General features: G+C 44.3%; 1 protein-coding gene across 1 annotated transcript in view; it reads left to right on the top strand.

Annotated features, from left to right (window-relative positions):
* Sdk1 (sidekick cell adhesion molecule 1) overlaps positions 1-20,622 on the top strand; it is a 954,927-nt gene that overhangs the window by 753,894 nt on the left and 180,411 nt on the right. Inside the window, exon 17 of the mRNA XM_035444149.1 lies at positions 1,625-1,806. Within this exon, the coding sequence (XP_035300040.1) occupies positions 1,625-1,806 (182 nt within the window). The remainder of the gene's footprint in view (positions 1-1,624; positions 1,807-20,622) is intronic.

The raw sequence follows: 20,622 nt of genomic DNA on the forward strand, positions 1-20,622 counted from the left end.
AAATTGGACGCTTTGAGAAGCCGCAGGATGACTGTATGAGTCTCTCATTTTACCCAGGGGAGCTGATCCAGAAAAGCTCTGTGAATTAACTGAGCTACTTCAGTACATTAACTTCTATAAACGGAATCATGGAAAAACATTTGCTAATCAAAATAATGCAGGAAAAGGCCTTCCACAGTACAAAAGCCATTCCTAATTCATGCCCCCCCTTTTTTTTTCCAGAGCTGATTTTTGTAAGCCATCTTGTTAATAAGAACAACTTTGAATTTCTGCTTCAGGGCACTGAAGGACATGTTACCCCAAAACTCACAAAGGTCCCCCCAAAAGCAATTGGTCATACTTAGCCATGGGTTAACCCTTTATAAATTTTAACACATTTTTAAAGCTACTTCCTGTAGGTCTGGGATATCTCTGGACCAATCTAGATTATTCTCAAATGGAAACAGAACAGGGCACTAGGACAGAGGCCAAGAGCACACAATACACTGGTTTCCTGTTCTTTTCCCAAAATTCAGTCTCAAGAGGCAACCTTTATCTCCATCCCTGGTGGAAATCAGGTTTGAAATCATGACTCCTACTCACTGTACACACTTGACAGTTTACACCCAAAATGCAGAATTTTTACAATGTGATGATACCCATTGTTATTCTTTTGCTTAAATTAGAAATTCGAGAGATGGACACAGACTATAGAGAGCACATTAACCAGTTTATTATAGGGTGGAAGAGCCAGAGGGGGGAGAGAGAGAAATGGAAGAACAGAGCAGGGCAGACAGTAAGAGAGAAGAGAGAGAGAGGAGAATAATGCTGCGGGTTTAAAGGGGGGGGCTCTCACATGCGCAGTGAGTCCCTATGAAGCCCTGTAATGAGTAATGTCACCATTATGTGGCCACACAACACTGGGCCCTTTAAGCTGCCTAGGTATCTGCCTGAACCTTTCACCCATCTGTGTGATTCAGGTGTTCAGGAAGCTGAGGCAGGAAGATCATGGGTCCAAGGCAAGCCTGGGCTGTATAGTAAGACCCTGTCTCAAAAAGAAAGGAGGAAAGAGGGAGAGAGGGGCAGAGAGAGGAAGGGAGCCATCATGTGGATTCCCCCAGCCTCTGGTATCCCCAATACCCTCCTTCCAGCAGCAGGAGTCTTGACTAACAGCACAGGTTTTAAGCATGGCGCTAGCTAGTCTCTCTTGTTTGGGAGCATTTCTGTTACATTTTCTCAAAAGGAAAATAAAGGCTGGGTGGAGTGGTGCACACTTGCAGTCCCACCACTTAAGAGGCTGAGGCATGAGGGTTACTGTCAGAGGTTACAAGTCAGAGGACAGCCTGGCCTACAAGGTAAGTTCTAGGGCAGTTGGGCTACAGTGACAAGCTACCTTGAAGCAACAGCAATAGAAACAACAGAACTTGCCATGACCATGTAGAGTTGAAAGCCTGTTTCACTTCACCTGGAGTTTACAGTCACCATGAGACTGGAGGATAGCATATATGAAGTCAAAGACCAAGGAAAGCTGTGGTCAGGACTAACCCGAAGCCTAGTTCATACCGGCTTACCTCGTTGTCCTCTCTGGATGATCACAGTCCAGGGTGGGTGGTGTCCCAGCCCTCACACCTCCTCTCTGCTATAGGTACCGCCTGGCTGGCCTGCCTGGGGAACACCAGCAGAGGAACATCAGCAGCCCAGAGGTGAACTACTGCCTGGTCACCGACCTCATCATCTGGACCCAGTACGAGATCCAGGTGGCTGCCTACAATGGTGCAGGCTTGGGTGTCTTCAGTAGGGCAGTGACGGAGTATACCTTACAAGGAGGTAAGCTGCAAGGGGGTGGGAGAACCTCTGTGGGAAACTGGGGGGTTGGGGTCGGCCAGGTCTGATTGGAATGTGCAACTCTCTAGAGGAATGTTGGCAAAAACATAAGGTTTGCCTCAACATGGGTAAGAGCTTGTTTATTCTGGAGCCAAATATGAGTGACCATAGACAAAGAATGTAGACTCAAGTTGCCCCAAAGATAAGCTCTACTGTAGAAATGAGATCTTGTTAGCTACAGAACAGAGAAAGTCATGAGTCAACACACCTTTCAAATACTTTGGTGGAAAACTCACAGAAAAGCCACACTGTCACTGTTGCAGGCCTCAGATGTTGTCTGGTCATGTTCTCAGACTGGGTTGGTGGAAGCTACAGGTCTTTTTTTTTTTTTTTTTTTTTTTTTTTTTGTATATAGCAAAAGGATTTTCCTAGCCAGCTTAGGGATGTTAGGTCACCCGTGAAGCTGGGCCAGGGTGACCTAACACCCTAGGCTAAAGAGAGCCCAAGATGATTTGGCTTTGGACCTGTAACATTCCAACTCTCTGAAATTATAGACATTCTAATCGGCCAGTCAGCCTTGTAGAAGGTCATACGTGTTTTATTTCTCTGGGAGCTTCCGTTTCCAAGAGCCTTATGGGAAAATCTAACCCGTAAGTAAGTCAATGGGATTTTTTCACTCCTTGCCTACTCCCAAACTGCAGCGTCACTGCTGAGGAGCACAGTGCCTAGCAGCCTTTGTTCCTCTGGAAGCTGGGGACAGAAAAGTTGATGAACATCATATATGGTGTCTTGGGAGGGTCTAGGTTAATCCTGAAATTTTCCAGGAAAAAAAAAAGTCCCACCATTTTGGCTGAATTTAAGCAAGCTTTTATTAAAATATTAAATACTGCTGTTAGGAATAAGGAGTAATGGGTTTGGGACTGCAGGTGGTGGGTCCCTGGTCTGGTGCTGGGTCCACGAAGATCACGGTACTGGAGTGGGTGATGAACAGCAGGCAGATGGGGAAACACAGACTTGTAGATTCACATTGAAAGTTTTATTGAGGGTTAGGTAAGAAAATAAGGTAAAGAGACACAGAGAGAGGACAAAAGAGAAGCAAGAGACAGGAAAAGTCCTGTCTGCCTCAGGGGACAGCAGGAAAGAGAGCATAAGTGGGAGTGGGCAGGGGTCTTTCTTTTAAAGGGGTCCTTTGTACCTGCGTTCAGACTAGTAGTCATGGAACCTTGGGCTGACCAGGATACTGCCTGAGTGCATTCTGCACTCAGGTAACAAAGGCAGGCCAGCATAATGCCTAAATCCTCACACTGACCAAGACAGAATTTTGGTCAGGACCATCACCTAGGAATTTTTGAGGTAAGTGGCACCGAGACACATGTTGGTGGGGTTTATATGGTTTGCCACAGTACTTTTCTATGAGGTTTTGTTGTTAGTTTCCAAGAACTCCCAGAATTCCAGGAAGTTACCTGGTCCTTGGGCAGGCAGGGCTTAAAGGTTAACTTTGGGTCTAACATCTGACCATATATGGAGTCTTGGGAAGGTCTGTGAATTCATACTTTCCTCAGTGGCTGGCAATTGTGTTTTTGGTCAGCAGGTCAGGACAGTTCTCCATGTTCATATGTTTACCTTTTGAAACAACCGTTCACAATACTGCTTTAGCTTATGCAATATGATTATAGGGAATGGAATTCACAAGTTGTGCTTTTTTTTTTCTTATACAAGCTAACAATGTAGGATCAATAAAAGTTCCCCCACTCCTCAAAGAAATAATCAGGTAGAATGTCAGAGAGCCAGTAGGTCCTCCCATACATACTAAGACAGCCCCAGGGGTTTCTAGGGAGAATAACTCCTCCTCTGCTTTCTGGAAGAGTCCAGTTGCAGCCACAGGCAGCTGGGTGACATTCACCATGTGCACATGTCATTATTTTTCTAAATCGTAATAAATAGACCCTTTCTTAATGGCCACATTGGTCCTACTGCAACCCAAATCCTGGCTGGAGGTTGCAATTTCCCCTCATGGAATCTCCAAGCCTTTTTTTTTCTCTTGCAGCAATTTACAAGGTTTTCAGTTCACAGGTGTGGTTTTATTTGCTTAGGCATTTTTATTGCTACCAGGGCCTTGACCTTTTTTCAAATGATAAGGTTTCTAACTGCCCACTTCTCTCCCCAAATCCTGCCTCAGACCTAATGTTCCTTGATATTACACGCTGTTATTATCAGCCCTTATTGATTGGCTGTCGGTTGTCATCCGAGAGTCCATAAATCCTCCTTTATAAATTAAAAACAGTCAGCGCTGCCTGCCCAGCAAGTAGCAGAAATATTAAAATGCTGGACAGCCGGGCAGGGCTTGTCCATCTGCAAGGGAGTCCTGACCACCCATTTGAAGAGGCTAACAGCGGACAGCCTGGACAATAAATGCTTGCTTTAATGAGCCTGTTTAATAAAACAACAGTAAACTTGGAAACACTTAAAATGACCAACATGGGGGCTAGAGAGATGGCTCAGTGGTTAGGAACACTTACAGCACCTGTGTTGGGCAACTTAAAACTGCCTGTAACTCCAGCTCCAGGAGTCTGGTGCCATCTTCTGGCTTCAGTGAACATGTCACTCACATGCAAATGCACACACAAGCACACACATGCACATATTTAAAAATAAATCTTTATAAATTGTGAAATTTATAAATCTTTATAAAATTGTGAACACGGGTGTGGGTTAATATCCTATTACGATTAACTGACTCCCTCATTTTTTATTGCCAGAGCACTTGAATTCTGAGTACAGCCAGAGAAATCAAGGCCTAATTAAAAAGGTTGCTGAGGCTGAAGACTTTGGCATTTGAGAGCCATGATAGGTATAATTTGGAAATGCTGAATTGGAAGGCCTTTTAGGGTTTCTCCTGTTGTGATTAAAGCAACCACTACTAAAGCAACTTGGGGAGGAAAGGGTTGATTTCTGCTTACAACTGTCAGGTCCTACTCTGTCACTGAAGGAAGTCAAGTTTTTTTAAATTCAGGGCAGGAATCTAGAGGCAGGAGCTGATGTAGAGGCCATGGAGGAGTGCTACTAGAGGGGCCACCAGCAGTGTCCACTCCCTTTCCAAGGTGACTTCTAATGATGGGTCATCCCTGTGGGCTACATGTTTTCTAGTTATGAACTAGCAGAGAAGACTAAGGCTTAGTATGATGGGGTAGGGGTAGGGGGTGGGAGGGTTGGGTTGCTTGCTAGTTGCCTGTGTTGGAAAGAGCAGGGACAGTAAATGCACAGCCCCTCCTTGTCATGACTTCCACTTAGCCTCTCTGCAGACCCTGGAGCTTAGTCCTAGACACAGGAGGGTCGTGTGGGCAATAGCCGAGCCATACTTCCTTTGCAGCTAGGAGGTCACTTAGTGTCCCTGGAGTGTCCTACAGCTGTTGATGCCATGCGCTGAAAAGGCATGGAGTAGGTCCTTCAAGCAGAAAGGGGGGAAATTAAAATGCTTGCATATTAAAAGAGAAAAGAATAACTCATAAAATTAATTGCAAGCTTCATTTGGGAAATTATGGCCGTGTATAGAAACATAATTCGGCAGTCAATCTGGAGACACTGAAGGAGGCCAGGGATGCTTAGCTGGGGAGGGTGGAATTTCAGGGCCTGGCTCCTTCTCCCTTCAAAGAGGGTCAAGAAAGCATCTTGCATGCCTGGGGGCGGGCGCACTGGGGAAAATATATGTAGCCTATGTGGCTGTTTGCTGAATGTGGGACTCTGGTAAGTTCTTCACTTGTGTGGAATTTGACTTCCAGTGTCTTCCCCAATTGCTCTCCACCTTATTTACTAAGCAGGATCTCTGGCTGAACCTGGAGTTGGCCAAGTCGGGCTAGTCTAGCTAGCCAGCTTGTCCTAGGCACCACCTGTCTTAGCCTACTGAGTGCTGGGTTTACAGGAGGTCACCACACCTGCCTGGATTTTTTTTTTAATGTGGGTCCTGGGAATCCAAATTCTGATCTTCACACTTGCAGGAGAAACACACTTTATTCGCTGAGCCATCTCTACAGCCCCTTCTTAGCAGGTTCTCAACACGGACTAGTGCCCTGGGCACACAGGATAATCAGAGAACTTCTAACTTCTGTGACACCTCCTGTCCTGCCTCCATTCACCACCCCGATACCTTCTCCATCAATCAATCTCATCTAATAGATTTCACAGCAGCGCCTCCCTGACCTTCTCTACTGGAAGCATTTTAAACAGGACATATTAACTTACAAATTGAGCATCACTGCTCTAATATGGCTTGAGCTAAGTGAACTTTCCAAGGGGTCAGAGGGAAGGTTGGCTGCTCTGTAGAAGTGTAGGGCCCCTGAACCATGGCACACTGGGAGCCGCCTGTCAGATTTCCATCATGATGACCCAAAAGGCGGTGAAAAGTAACTTGCATTTCATATTGCTCCCAGAAATCAATAACACTTTCGGCTTCCAGAGGGGGGAAAAAGCCCAGTGTGTAGCTTCTGTGGTTGAAATGCTTGGTGTAATTAGAAGCATTTCTCTTCTGCCACTGTCTGCTTCAGCAACTTTCTCATTGTGTAGAGGGAGAGTGAAAGGACCGAGTCATCAAAAGCCAACTAAGGGTCCTACCTGAGTGACGCTGACTCGGTGTGTGTCTCCTGCCATTGGTGTTCTAAATGGTTCAATAGCCTTGAGAGATGGGGGAAGAGATGATATGTAGCTATGAGGTTCTCAGTGAGAGTGTGTGTGTGTGTGTGTGTGTGTGTGTGTGTGTGTGTGTGTGTGTGTGTGTGTGTGTGTCACTTGGAGTATAAAATGTAATCCAATGGCTGGAAGACAATTCAGTGAGTAAGTGAGGACCTGAGCTTGGATTCCTAGAAGCCACATAAGAAGCCGGGCATGGCAGCACACACCTGAAGTCCCAGCACTAGGGAGAGGAATACAGCCAAATCAGTGAGTCCCAGACTTAGGGAGAGACCCTGCCTCAAAAAAATAAGGTAGGGGCCTAGGAAGATGATGAAGTAGGTAAAGTGCTTGCTGCATAAGTCTGATGTCCTGAGTTCAGACTCCCCCAGGACCCGCAGAAAAGCCTGCCAGCCTAGTCCCATAGCCACATCAACCCCAAATGAACACAAAAGACTTATATTAATTATGAAACTGTTGGCCAGTTGGCTTGGGCTTCTTATTGGCTAACTCTGTCTTAATTATTAACCCATAAATACTATTATAAGTATTTCCCCATGGCCTTATCTTATCGGAGAAAAGGTCTGGTACTCTTACTCCTTTGGGGTCTACATCACTTCTATTCAGCGTCTCTACAGAGAAGAGAAGAGCAAGAGAGTGATTTCCTGTTTGTTCCTGCTTATATTCTGATTCTGCCCAGCTATGTCAATTCCTGCCTGGCCAATCAGTGTTTTATTCATTAACCAATAAGAGAAACATATACACAGAAGGACTTCCCCCATCATCTCCTCCTTTTTATCTAAATAAAAAGAAGGGTTTTAACATTAACATAGTAAAATTATATATAACAAAAGAGTTATCAAATAAGAACTATAGTTACAATATTTAGTCCATTAACATTTAGCAAGATTCAAAGAAAATATCATCTATCTATCTTTGTGAGTCTAAAGCCTTATATGTAATTAATCTTTTACCCTAACTAAGGAAAACTATAACCACAACTATCTGTCTTCAACTCCATCAAAGACCACAGAAGGATAGTATATAAACTCTAGAACTGATGGAGACATCTCACTACCTGGACAGTCACCCAAAGTTCCTCTGTAACATTGGGGCATCCATCTTCAGCCTATAGGCCACAGTGTGTCTGGCAGAATTCTCAGTGAAGCAGGAAATTTTAAACTGTCCCACCTGTATTGACAGTTTGTCAGTGATTTTTCTCTGTGTCCTGCAGCATGTCTGGCAGACTCTTCCATGAATCAGAAACCCTTTAGGATTGTCCCATCTTGTTTTGCAAGTTCAGTAGACACTTTCCTGAGGGTCCCGCATGTCCAGTTTATACAGCAACAGTCAAACAATCTAGGCAAGAGCTCTTTCTTGCCCAAATGACTAGTCTTGCCATATTGAAAGCAAACTCCATAACGAGTTTCTTCTATGCCCATCTTCCTCTCAGACATAATTGGTATGCCAGGAGCAGTTGTGTCTCACTGTCAAGAAAACCCTAACCCATTTTAAATGCCATATTCTGAAGGTCTTTGAAAGGTTTGAAGAATATCCATCTCAAATACATCTCTGTATATCTAGAAAACCTAAACCTAACTAACCTAAGTTTTGACTATTAAAGGTAACTATCTATAATCTGTACTTAATTATATATTACATTTTAAATGAGCTATACAAACAGAATACCTAAACAAGAGGAGAAATATACATATAGCAAATTGATCTTAAATTTGTATCAATAAACCAAAATCCATACAAATGCAAAGTATTCATTTCTACATCATAATCCCATTTTTTCCTTTAAAAACAGATTGACTATGATCATTATCACTTATAACCAACCAAATTTAAATAAAACAAACATTTATAAACAATATTTGGGAATGTGGGCATCCTTCTCTCCAAACTGTTTCCTGCTGTTTGGGGGTGCTGAAATACCATAGGGATCTGAAGAAAACCCAGAAATCCTGGCTGTAGTAGTGTGCAAGACTGCCTTGTCCCAGCTGTTTTGAATGTTGGATCCCCTGGGCCACTGCTTCAGGGTCTTGCTTCATCAAACCATATTAGTCTAGAAGGAATCCACAGCTTTTCATTTTCTGTGGAAACTCAAATAAAATCTCTTTTCCAAAGTAACATATCCTTATACTTAAATTTGAAGTCAAGGCATTTTAAAAATATATAAATTGAATTAATCCAGCAGAATTTCTTTTAGCAGTTGTTGTGATTTCCTCAGCAGTCAAACAATTCAAAGACAACACAATAGCATACAGTATCCAGAATCTCTATGTGTTTTCCATCTTTACATGGCTTCTTTCTTTCTTTCTTTCTTTCTTTCTTTCTTTCTTTTTATAACTATTTCTTTTGTTTTTATTTTTTCCTTTTATTGAGACAGGGTTTCTCTGTGTAACTCTGGCTGCCTTTGAACTCACTCTGTAGACCAGGCTGGCCTCAAACTCACAGAGGTCCACCTACCTGTGCCTCCCGAGTGCTGGGATTAAAGGCGTGTGCCACCACACCCAACTACTCTTCCTTCCTTCCTTCCTTTCTTTTTTCCTCTCTTTCAATTACTTTATCCTGTTTCTTTTCTCTCACATGCCTACGTATATTTTTAAACACATTGTAAACCTTTAGAGGTTTTACTTTTTCCCTCTGAATCTATCTTTACTGTATATCTTTATCTTTTTCTGGCCATTTATCTCCCAAACAACATTGCTAGAACTAAAGCCATGGCTGTTTTAGCCACTGTCTTTCCAAGATGGCAGGGGTACATTTACCACCAGCACTGAGCTGTGCTCACTGCCTTGGTCTATGCTGCCATCAAGCAACACGCTGCAGGCTTGGAGATGTGGTCACTGCCACTGCCAGCTGCTCGTACACACCATTCAGTTGTTAGCAGGGTCTTTTAAAAGGTCCTGTCACTGCTGGGCATTGGTGGCCCACGCCGATTGCTATGAGTTCGAGGCCAGCCTGGTCTCCAGAGCAAGGGCCAGGACAGGCTCCAAAGCTACACAGAGAAACCCTGTCTCAAAAAACCAAAAAAAAAAAAAAACCAAAAAAAAAAAAAACCCAAAAAGAAAAAAAAAGAGCCCTGTGGGTTTTTTTCTGCTTATGCTGAGTCAGAAAACCTCCCTTAAGGGAGCTGCTCAAGTCTCTGCTTGTCTCTAGCAAAACAGAGACCCCGAGAAAATGCTGCTACCAAGAAGTCGTGCTTGTCTCTGTTTTTTTGTTTTGTTTTGTTTTGTTTCTAAAATCCATTTTTGAGTTTTTGTAAAGTTTTAAGTGGAAATCTGTGCTGCATGTTGAGGGCACCATTTTGTTATGTATGGTCTTATCTTACCAGAGAAAGGTCCAGGGACCTCTTACTCCTCTGACATCCTATATCTCGACTGCTCAGTGTCTCGGCAGTGAAGACAGGAGAGGGTGACTTCCTGTTTGTCCCTGCTTATATTCTGATTCTTCCCAGCTACATCACTTCCTGCATGGCCAATCAGCTAATCAGTGTTTTATTCATTGACCAATAAAAGAAACATATACACAGAAGGACATCCCCATAAAGCCACAGTAGCTAGCAGAAGTGTTTGTAATCTCAGTGTGCTTGTACCAGGAGATAAGAGGCAGAGGCAGAAGTGGCATTCAGTCAGCAATGGAAAATAGATCCCATGTCAAAACAGGTAAGGGGCAATGACTGACACCCAAGTCGTCTTCTTATTTCCACACATGTGCTATGATACCCACATACCCACGCTCATACACACTTACATTCATGTACACTATACATATGTATACATATATACACATATTATACATATGCATATTCCACACATATCACGTATGCCATGGCATGCACACACTCATACTTGCACATTCATTATACATTATATGTATGTGTGTGTTCAACACATGTGCCATACATAGCGCGCGCACACACACACACACACACACACACAGGTACTCACACACACACACATTCATTATACATTTTATATGTATACACACACACACACATACAAATGTAACAGATTACAGTTATATCCCCAAACAAACCCATGTAGATTAGCAGATTCCCTCTATTCATTTTTAAAACACATCCATTAAGACACAGATGTTGATTTTTCTATCAAGGGTCCAAAGATGAATTATACAATAAATCACCACTTGGAGCATACCAATGTTCCCCCTGCTTTTATTTTTCTTATCATTTTTCTTTTCATAACAGGTATGTTTATGCGATCATGATTCATTCTAGTCTCAGAACATTACCTTGTAATGAAAGAGGAATATTTTATATTTTAAAAGAAATGGAGAAAAAAACATTTGGTTATCCACATTTTGAGAACATTAGCAAAGCTCCTAAGTGCTCGCATGGGCTTTGAAAGGTTTTCTAAAGTAAGGATTATAAATGAACACTCCTTTGCAAAGCCCTGTTCTGATCCCCTCTTGGGAAATTCTCACTGTGGCATTAAGTGACATTGCACAAAAGATTTGTTTCCCAACCCCAGAGATGCTCTAACCTCAGGCTCTCCGTTCTCAACAACACAACGTTCCAGATTCTTCCAGCCTTACCCCAAATCCTAAAAGCCAAGCAGAGTGGATACAGGCTAATCTGTTGGGTGAGGGCTTAATGTGGTCTCCTGGAGTTTGCAGGAATGGAGAGGCTCGCCCAGTGGCATTTTCAGGGATGACACTGTACCGGTGCCACCGGCATCCCTTATCTTGGCCCAGTTTTCTGCTCATTACCTGATTTCATTTACCATCTATTAATAGACACTGAGACTATGTGCCTCCCTGTTTTACAGAGGAAAATAAATGGAAGCTCAGAGAGATGACTGTCGTTCCCCCAGATCATATAGCTGGAAAATGCTAGAAAAGACTCGAACGTAAAAGTTTCTCAGCAAGCCTCCCAGACTAGGCCTTTACCGAAATGCTCTGCCATCACCAGAATGTGCTGTTCTTTTTTTACATGCCGCATATATCAAGCCTGGTGGGAATGGCTCTCAGGTTTTCTCTGTAGCTTGTAAGTGAAATAAAAAGAAAACGGATGTCATCTCTCTCACACTCACATGACAAGTAGCTGTGCAGTGGGCACTGGAAATTTTTCGTTGCAATGTACAATAAGAAATCTGTTTCACACACACATGCACATATACATACACATACTCGCTCTGTGTGTCATACACACACACACACACACACACGCACGCACGCACGCACGCACGCACGCACGCACGCACGCACGCATGCACATATGCATGAAACAAAAACAGTTACTTCACCAGGCTCTTTGATAGTTTCCATCCTGTTTCATTCTGCTTCAGTCTCTTAGAAATGCTACCATGCAGGCTAGAGATGGCTCCATAGGTAAAGTGCTTCTTGCTATGCAAGAATGAGGACCTGAATTCACATCCCCTGCACCTACACATAGGCCAGGCATGTTGGTATATGCCTATAATCCCAGCACTGGAGAGGCAGAAACAGGAGGATCCCTGGGGCTTGTGGGTAGCCGTTCTACCTGAATTAGGAGCTCCAGGTTCGGTGGAAGGGGGGTGCAACCTGACTCAAAAATAAGGTCAGGTGTGGTGGTGGCACAAATCTTAAACCCAGCATTCAAGAAGCAGAGGCAAAGGCAGACAGATCTCTATGAGTTCAAAGTCACCCTGGTCTGTATAGAGAGTCAAGGCCAGCCAGGGCTACATAGTGAGGGCCCATATAACCAAGTAAATACAGTAGAGAGTGATTGAGGAAGACACCCAGTGTGGACCTCAAATTTGAGATGCATAAATACACACACACATATACACACACACATGCACACACACTGAGGCCACTGAATTGATTTCTTGATCCATTAGTCATTTGTATCCTACAGTTTAAAGAATGATGAATTGAGCAGTGTTGGCAACTGTCTGATTTGACTGCCATCCCTTTCAAAACAACAACAACAACAAAAAATGCTCCCACTGGACTTATGACTCATCAGGATTTGAGTAGTGACTATACCCAGCTATAAGTCAAACACAGATGTGGGCAGAGCCCCTGATCTTAGGCTCAGAGTATGGAGACCCTGCCACTGACCTTGTAGAAGAATAGCTAGTTTTCAGCTTGTCCTTCCGCTGCTGGTATGAAACCCACAGGAACGGTGAACTCACCTTAACTTACTGTGGCTGTCACTTCATTTTATGATTTATAGATGTGTTTCCTTACAGCCTAGGAGCTCTGGGAAGGACTGTGTCTGAGCGGTCTCTTTTATATCTCTGTTCCCAAATCCAAGTGCACACCCAGCACAAACAAGCAAGGCATAAAGTGTGGCTAACTAAAACTAGATGCTATTGGTTTACGTTACACCGATCCATACTGTGCCAAGGTGCCTCCATTTCCAACCCCATGACTGCCTTCTGACCTGGCTCCTTTCTCTCTCTCAGATTGTAAGGGCAAGGAGGTTAGAATGTGTGATTTGTGTTTGATTTTTATAGGGACCCAAAGTGAAGAGATTTTTAATATCTAGCAAGATCTTGGGCTTTTAAAGCATTGGAATTTTTACAGAATAGGACTTTTAAAGTTACATTTTATATTATCATATTAACATGAGATCTTGGGGACAAACATGAAAGGGAAGACCATAGTTTCATGGTGACTATGTTTGTATAGCAAACAGACAGGAGTAGAATGTCCTGGTTAGGTAATATGGTCAATTCCATACAATTTAGAGTCACCTAGGAAGAGATTCTCATTTGAAGAATTTCTTGGATCAGATTGACCTGCGATAATGTTTATGAGTGATTGTTTTTCACTGATGTGGGAGCACACAACCCACCGTGGGGAGCACCATCCTTAGGTAGGTGGGTCTGAGCTGTATAAAGAAAGCTACCTGAGGGTTGGAGATATGGCTCAGTGCTTAAAAGCACTGGGTACCCTTCAAGAATAACAAGGTTCAATTCTGAGCACCCAAATGATAGTTCACAACCATCTGTAATTCCAATCCTAGTGGTTCCAATGCCATTTTGGCCTTTGAGAGCAATGCATATATGTGGTACATAGTTATACATGCAGATGAAAGCACCCAAACACATAAAAATTAATATGAGCACAAGCCTGTAAGCCACCTAGTAAGCAAAATTCCTCCATGATTTCTGTTTCAAATCCCTGCCTTGAGTTTCTGCTCTGACTTCCCTGATGGACTGTGAGACCTGAAAGTATAAGATGAAGTAAATGATTCCTTCTTCCAAGTCATTTTTGTTTGGAGTGTTTCATTGCAGCAGCAGAAAGCAAACTAGAAGAGAAGTTGGTACCAAGAGTGGGTATGTTCAGCATCCTTCCTTCCCAAAGCACAGCCCCTAGCACCTCGCTCATACACTCCAGCCCACACAGGAGCCAGAGATGAGAGCATTTCCTTCTATACGCAGCTGGAAATGCCCCTGCAGGGTGGAGGACTGGCTGTCTCCTGGAGGCTTCATTTTGTGTGACCAGGAGATGCACTGCTCAGTGTTGCACAGAGCTCAAGTGGTGGCCTGGTCCCAGATGGACCAGAGAGAGAGAGAGAGAGAGAGAGAGAGAGAGAGAGAGAGAGAGAGAGAGAGAGACAGAGAGAGACAGAGAGAGAGACAGAGAGAGACAGAGAGAGAGAGAGACAGAGAGAGAGAGACAGAGAGAGAGAGAGAGAGAGAGAGAGAGAGAGAGAGAGAGAGAGAGAGAAAATGCAGCTCACCCCAAGGCTGGCATGGAGAGTGGGCCACACAGAGAACAGTAAGGAAGCTTGTTTTCTTGACTGGTGATTGGTGTGTGAAGGGCCACCCCATCATGGGCAGTGACACCTCTGAGCAGGTGGACAAAATAAGAAAGTCAGGGGAGCAAGCCAGTAAGCAATTATCCTCCATGGCCTCTGCTTCATTCAGTTCCTGGTTCAGGATTCCTGCTCTCCTTGAGTTCCTGTCCAGACTTCCTTGGATGATGGGCTGTGGTGTGAATGAAACAAACATCGGGTTGCTTATGATCATGGTGTTTTAGCACAGCTATAGAAACCCTAACCAAGATGCAAAGCTCAAGCATGCCACTTTCTTCATATTTTATGACATGGTCTTTGACAATTTCATATATTGATAATATTCACCCCATTCCCCTCTCTTTACCTCTTTCCACCCCTTCCACACTACTTCTTCCCAGTATACCCTGCTCCTACTACTGTCATGACTTGCATGTTTTCTGATCCACTGAGTTTATTTAGGGTCACTTGTGTGAACACTGGCAGGGGGTTATGTATTAGAGCATGGCAACTTAACAGTGGCTCTGCCACTAAGGAACAATGCTCATTTATCAAGCCACAGTAGGAAAATTGTGTACACACACACACACACACACACACACACACACACACACACACACACACACACCCCTACCTCTCGTACTTGAACTTGCTGTCACACTATAGAGTCAAACAGTACGCACTGATGATAGAATTCTGCTCTCTTGTTTCTCATTGTCAAAGTTGTCTGTGGGAAGTAGTTCCTTGCCTGCTCAATCACAGGTTGTTACCTGCCACGTTAGCCACTGGGTGTTCCATCTTCCCATCATCTCTGCATGAATCTTACATGTAGTTACTATTTGCCTTATGTGGGGTTATTATTTTGTATATGTGCATACATGCAACCCCGTATGCCACAGTGACAGTAGTAGGTTCCTCTCTAGGGCCTACAATTTCCCCACCCATGGGCTTTGACCAGGCTCACAGTACCACATGTGAGTCCCTCCTTTAGAATGAACCCCAAGTCCACTAAGAAAGTAGTTAACTACCCCAGTAACAGTCATGCCATTATTGTACATCTTGTTTGGCAGATTGGTATTGTAACATGCCAGGTCCTCTGGTGGGGTTTCCTCCCCAGTGGCCTAGGCAAAACCTTTCAGCACTAAGAAAGTTAACCTGAGGGAAGAAGCTTCATTAAGAATTGAGGAAAAAATAAGTTTAGAAAGAGATGCACAGAACTTGTAAAATGTTAGTTCCTTGTAAAGGCTATTAAAAAAAATGCTCAAGAGTATTTGTGAAAGAATTGTTGCCCTTGTGATGTGCTTGAGATGTTTAATGAAGTGTGAACATTTGGGTGTATCAGAAACTGCAAGAAACAAACAACACAAGAGCTCAGCTGTAGCCCAGAATGACCTGGAATTAACAATAACAGCCAGCATATAGATTGTAATATGTACATCCACCTGCTAGCAGCAGCCAGTAATTCTTGCTTTTAATGAGCTCCTGTCTCCCATCTGAAAGGCATATGCTTTTTATTCTGCCAGGGTACTAAGAGAAAACAGATGCACGTGAATCCACAGTAAGGTCAGATGAATAACTCTGTCCCTAGTGTTATAAATTGGATCCTTTTAGAGCAGGGAAAACAGGACATGTCATTGTGGCAAATGCCCATGCTATCTTGCATGGGATTGCAAAACTGCCAGAAGCAGCTCCCAGCCAGCCCCTTTCTGCAGCATAGCTGGGATGAGCTCTTCTTACCTAGAATATCATCAGAATGAGGAGAATCGTTTCTGGGCAGAGTGGTCCTAGAGCCACGTAGAGGAGATGACATCCTGCCTTCCAGAATGGAACACAGAAGTGCAGTTCTCATAGAACACAGCCTTATGCAGGAGCCTGAGTTCAGAGACTTTTGTCCCCTGAATGCTGACTATGCGGTCTGCTGCTCCCTAAAGAATAACATGCGATGGCTGAGACTGTAACTCAGTCAGTAGAATAAAGCTTGCCTAGCATGCAAAAAGCTCTTAGTCCCATTCCCAGCACAGTGTAGGACAGGCATAGTGGTGCATGCCTGTGGATGCTGGAGGATCAGAAATTCAAGGTCATCCTTGGACACTTAGTAAGTTCAAGGCTAGCCTAAGCTACATGAGATTCTGTCTCACAGACAAACAAGCAAACAACTAAAGAAACACCAGCAATATGAAGTATATGTATCACAGCCTCCATCAGGAGAACTGACCTTGCTCTTGAGAGTAATAACCGAAGAAATGATGACATTTTATCCTGTTAATACCAACAATTTCATGGTTTATCTGTAACAGATGAGGTAGTGTTATCTTAATAATACAACTGGGCATGTTAGGATGTAAAAATCATGTTGGACAGTGAGCCATAATTTTGCCCTGTGCTGAATTCAACCAGTGCTGCTGCATCACCTAGGGCTCCTCGGTGTTGCCAAGCTGAGTGTCAGGTCTCATAGGAGAAGATGAGCAGGATGCAGGGGTCTGCCTTCTTTCTACAGAAACCTGAGGCCCATGTCCTCCTGCCCATGAAAACTGACAGCTTTCTCCATAGTGTTACTGGAGCTGTGTGTGTGTGTGGGTGGGTCTGTGGGGAGTCTGTGGGGGCGGGGTCTGTGTGGGTCTGTGGGTGTGGGTGTGTAGTCTGGGCATGGGTGCAATGCTCCTTCCTGGAGGCCAGAAAAGGGCACTAGAAACGTGGAGCTGGTGTTCCAGACAGTTGTGATCCACCTGATAGGAATGCTGGGAACTGAACTCAGGTCCTCTGCAAGTGCCCATTGAGCCATCTCTCCAGCCAAAGGATTCTTTTAATTAATCTTTTGTCCCTCCCTCCCTCCTTCTCTTCTTCCCTCCCTTCCTTCCTTTCTCCCAGGCAGTGTCATTGCTATGACTGACAGGTCACTTAAGTTTCTGTTAGGCCCATGGTTTGAAGAGATACAGTCCATCATGGCAGTCAAGTGACTCTCAGTTGTAGCAGAAGGAACAGAGTCTCCTTGTTCACATCTTGTCAGAGCAGGAAAGTGAGGGAATAGGAAATAGGACCATAAGCCTCCAGTCTTCCCCCTAGTGGCCACTTCTTCCATTGAGACTCCTTCCAACAATGCTTCCACAACTTCCCAAAACAGAACCAGCATCTGGGAACCATGTGTTCAAATGCAGGAGCATGAAAGACATTTGCATCCACATCACACACTGGGGATTGAACCCAGGGCCTCATGCACTCTGGGCAAGTGGATTTGACCATTGTCTTTTAACTACATCTACCACTGATGTAGACTGATACAGATGAAAAGGAAGACACTCTTCCAGCATTGACTGGAAGACGTCTCAAATGAGCTTTGAATTATCTTCATTTGTTGTCATCTGACTTACAGGACATATCAAGGGTGAGAACAAAACAGCTCACGTGAGTTGCAGGAGTGTCTGACCTGGTGTTGTCATCAAAGGTCCTGCAGGGAGCAGTTGGCATGCCTGCTCAGAAACGAGGGAGTCATGTGGGTTTTCTCTGTTTAGTAGTTATGCTGTATCCAGAGATAGGATATAAGTAAGAACAGAGAGAGGGAGAGAGGGACAAAAAGGAGAAAAGGATGGGAAGGAAGGTTGAAATAAGGGTGGAAATAAAGGAGAGGGAAGTAGGAAGGAAGAAACAAGGGAGGGGAATAGAAAGTAACTGGGGCAAGGGCCTCAGACAGTAACCTCAAAGATGGTCCACAGACCAGTGACTCCCGAGAGCAGTGGTTCTCAACCTCCCTATTGCTGTAACCCTTTAACATAGTCCCTCATGTGGTGGTGACCCCTCCCCAACCAAACAATTATTTCATTGCTACTTCATAACTGTAATTTTGCTACTGTTATAAATTGTAATGTAAATATCTGTTATACAGGGTATCTGATGTGTGACCCCTGTGAAAAGATCATTTGATTCCCCTCCCCCACTCCCGCAAAGGGTCGGCACTCACAGGTTAAGAAATACTACCCTAGGTGCGCCTTAAATTCACCTTTTCTGGCCAGAGCACCCAGAATCTGCACCTCTGAGGCAGGCAGCACCTAGCCAGTGTTTCATTCCACCTCCGGTTGACTCTGGCACATGCTATAACTTTGAGGGCCTCCATCTGAGACCAGAGTAGAAGAATGTCATTCCACAGAACTAGAACCACAGCCCTGACTGGCATCTCAAAGGAGAATCTCCATTGCTTAGAGGATCAGCTGGGGCTCAGCTAGGAAGCCATAGTCCACCACACATACTGTCCCTGAACTGTGACTACAGAGAAGTGGCTCTGCCAGAAGGAGCCATCTTGTTTCCAAAACTCCAGTGGCAGGGTTTCCTAAGATCCAGCTAACAGCTCTGGATCTATTCCATGCAGAAGTGGATTAAGCTGCTTGCACCAAGGTTAACCGGTAAAAGTGTGCATGTATCTGAAGGAGACTTCCATTTGGGGTGGTTGCTGAGCTTGCTTTACATCCTTAGCACTTTGGGAGAAGTGGCCAAGGACAGACTGGCTCCTTTCAAGTCAAGCACCAGGCTCTTTCTGTCATTCTTGTTCTCTGGCTTTGATCTGACTCCCTTTTGAGAATATTAAAACCATCACTTTTGACAAGGGATGGAAAACATCGTAAAATGGGTCTGAGGAGTGACCTGGAGAGATGGCCTATTCAGTAAAGTGCCCACTGAGCAAGCAGGAAGACCTGAGTTCGATCCCCAGAACACTCACTTTTAAAAAAGCCATTGTGAGGGCACAATACTTGTAATCCCAGCACTGGAGAAGTGGAGACAGATGGATCCCAGGGGCTCACTGGCGTGCCAGCCTAGCCTACTTGGTGAGTTCCAGGTCCCAGTGAAACACCTTGTTTCAAAAGACAAGATGGAAGATACATAAGGAATGACACCCACGGTGAAGAAATCCACTTGCATATGTACTCACATGAACATGTACATACACAGAACACACACAGACACACACATGAGAACATGTGTACATGTGTGCACACCACTCCCCTAAGGGCACATACAACAGAAACACTGCTAAAAAATAAGGAACAGTGAGGAAATGCAACCTAGAGTCTCAAGAGGCAGCATCCAGAACCCTGTCTGTGTCATTCAGAGTGAGTGGCATCCTGTCATCCTAGTTACTTTTCTCTTGCTGTGATAAAACATCATGACAGGGCAACTTATGAAAGGATGGTTTGTTTGGGCTTGTTCCAGAGGGTTAACAGTCCATCACCATCAGGGTGAGCAGTGTGGCAGCAGGCAAGGCAAGCATGGTGCTGGAACCGCAGCTGAGAACTCACAACTCAATCCACAAACAGGAAGCAGAAAGAACTTACTAGAAATGGATCGTGAGTCTTCTGAAACCCATAAGCCCACCCCCAGTGACATACTTCCTTCAGCAAGACTATAGCTCCTAATCCTCCCTAAATAGCCTCCCTAAATAACTGGGGACCAAGTACTCAAATGTCAGAGACTCATGAGGGACACCCCCTCATCCAAATCATTGCATTGTCCTACCAACCTGCTTCCTTTATGGGCAAGGTTACTACATCAATAGATCCACATTTCTCCTGGACTTGAATTTTATTCATTCATTCACTCATTAATTCATCCATAAGCACCCTATAGATAAGATGAAGTAGAGAATGAATAGCAAGTATGATGAATTCCCATGCTGAGTGATGCCCTAAGAGCCCTGTCATGATAGGTCAACACTTGGAAGATGACTCTGGCGGCAACATCCAACGTTCATTTTTGGCCAGCAACTCGGATGAAATAGAGACAATCTGAGGATTGTGAAGGTCACAGCTGAACTGTCTGTCATCAATCCCACCCCAGAGTCAGAAGTCAAAAATAAATTACTTTGTGAGATTCATGGTGGAAACAGGGAAACACAGTGTAGCAGGAGTAACTTGAAATGTCAGTTAGACCTGATAGTGCCGCTGGGGATGGGGAGACCTGCCTTGATCACAGTCACTATCTAATGTGTGAACTTTGCCTGACAAGACATGAACCAATATCTACCTTTCCCAACAACAGGCCAAAGTTACAATTCCATCCTAGTCTAGCTTGGGGAATCAATGAGTTGATTGTGTTTACTAAAAGAACGTGGGTGAGGGGTTACATGATCATGGAGAGCCCCAGAGCAGTCAGGCCACTCAAAAATCTATCCCACCAGAGGTAATAACTTCCCTATGGCTGCATGTGTGGGGTGCCCTGATGCCTTCAGTTACCCTTCAACACTTTATATATAGCATCGCCTGTGACCCAGGACCATATGCAGCTGGGGCAGAGTGTGTACAGCAGGAGGGAGTGGCCAGAATCTCAGATGAGGGGTAATAGCCTTCCCACCCCGCCAAGGGAATGCCAACAGGCCCCATCTAGAACATCTCTTGGTGGAAGATGTTCTATCT

The sequence above is a fragment of the Cricetulus griseus genome, chromosome 4 (genome assembly GCF_003668045.3).
Source record: "Cricetulus griseus strain 17A/GY chromosome 4, alternate assembly CriGri-PICRH-1.0, whole genome shotgun sequence".
NCBI classification, from domain to species: domain Eukaryota; kingdom Metazoa; phylum Chordata; class Mammalia; order Rodentia; family Cricetidae; genus Cricetulus; species Cricetulus griseus.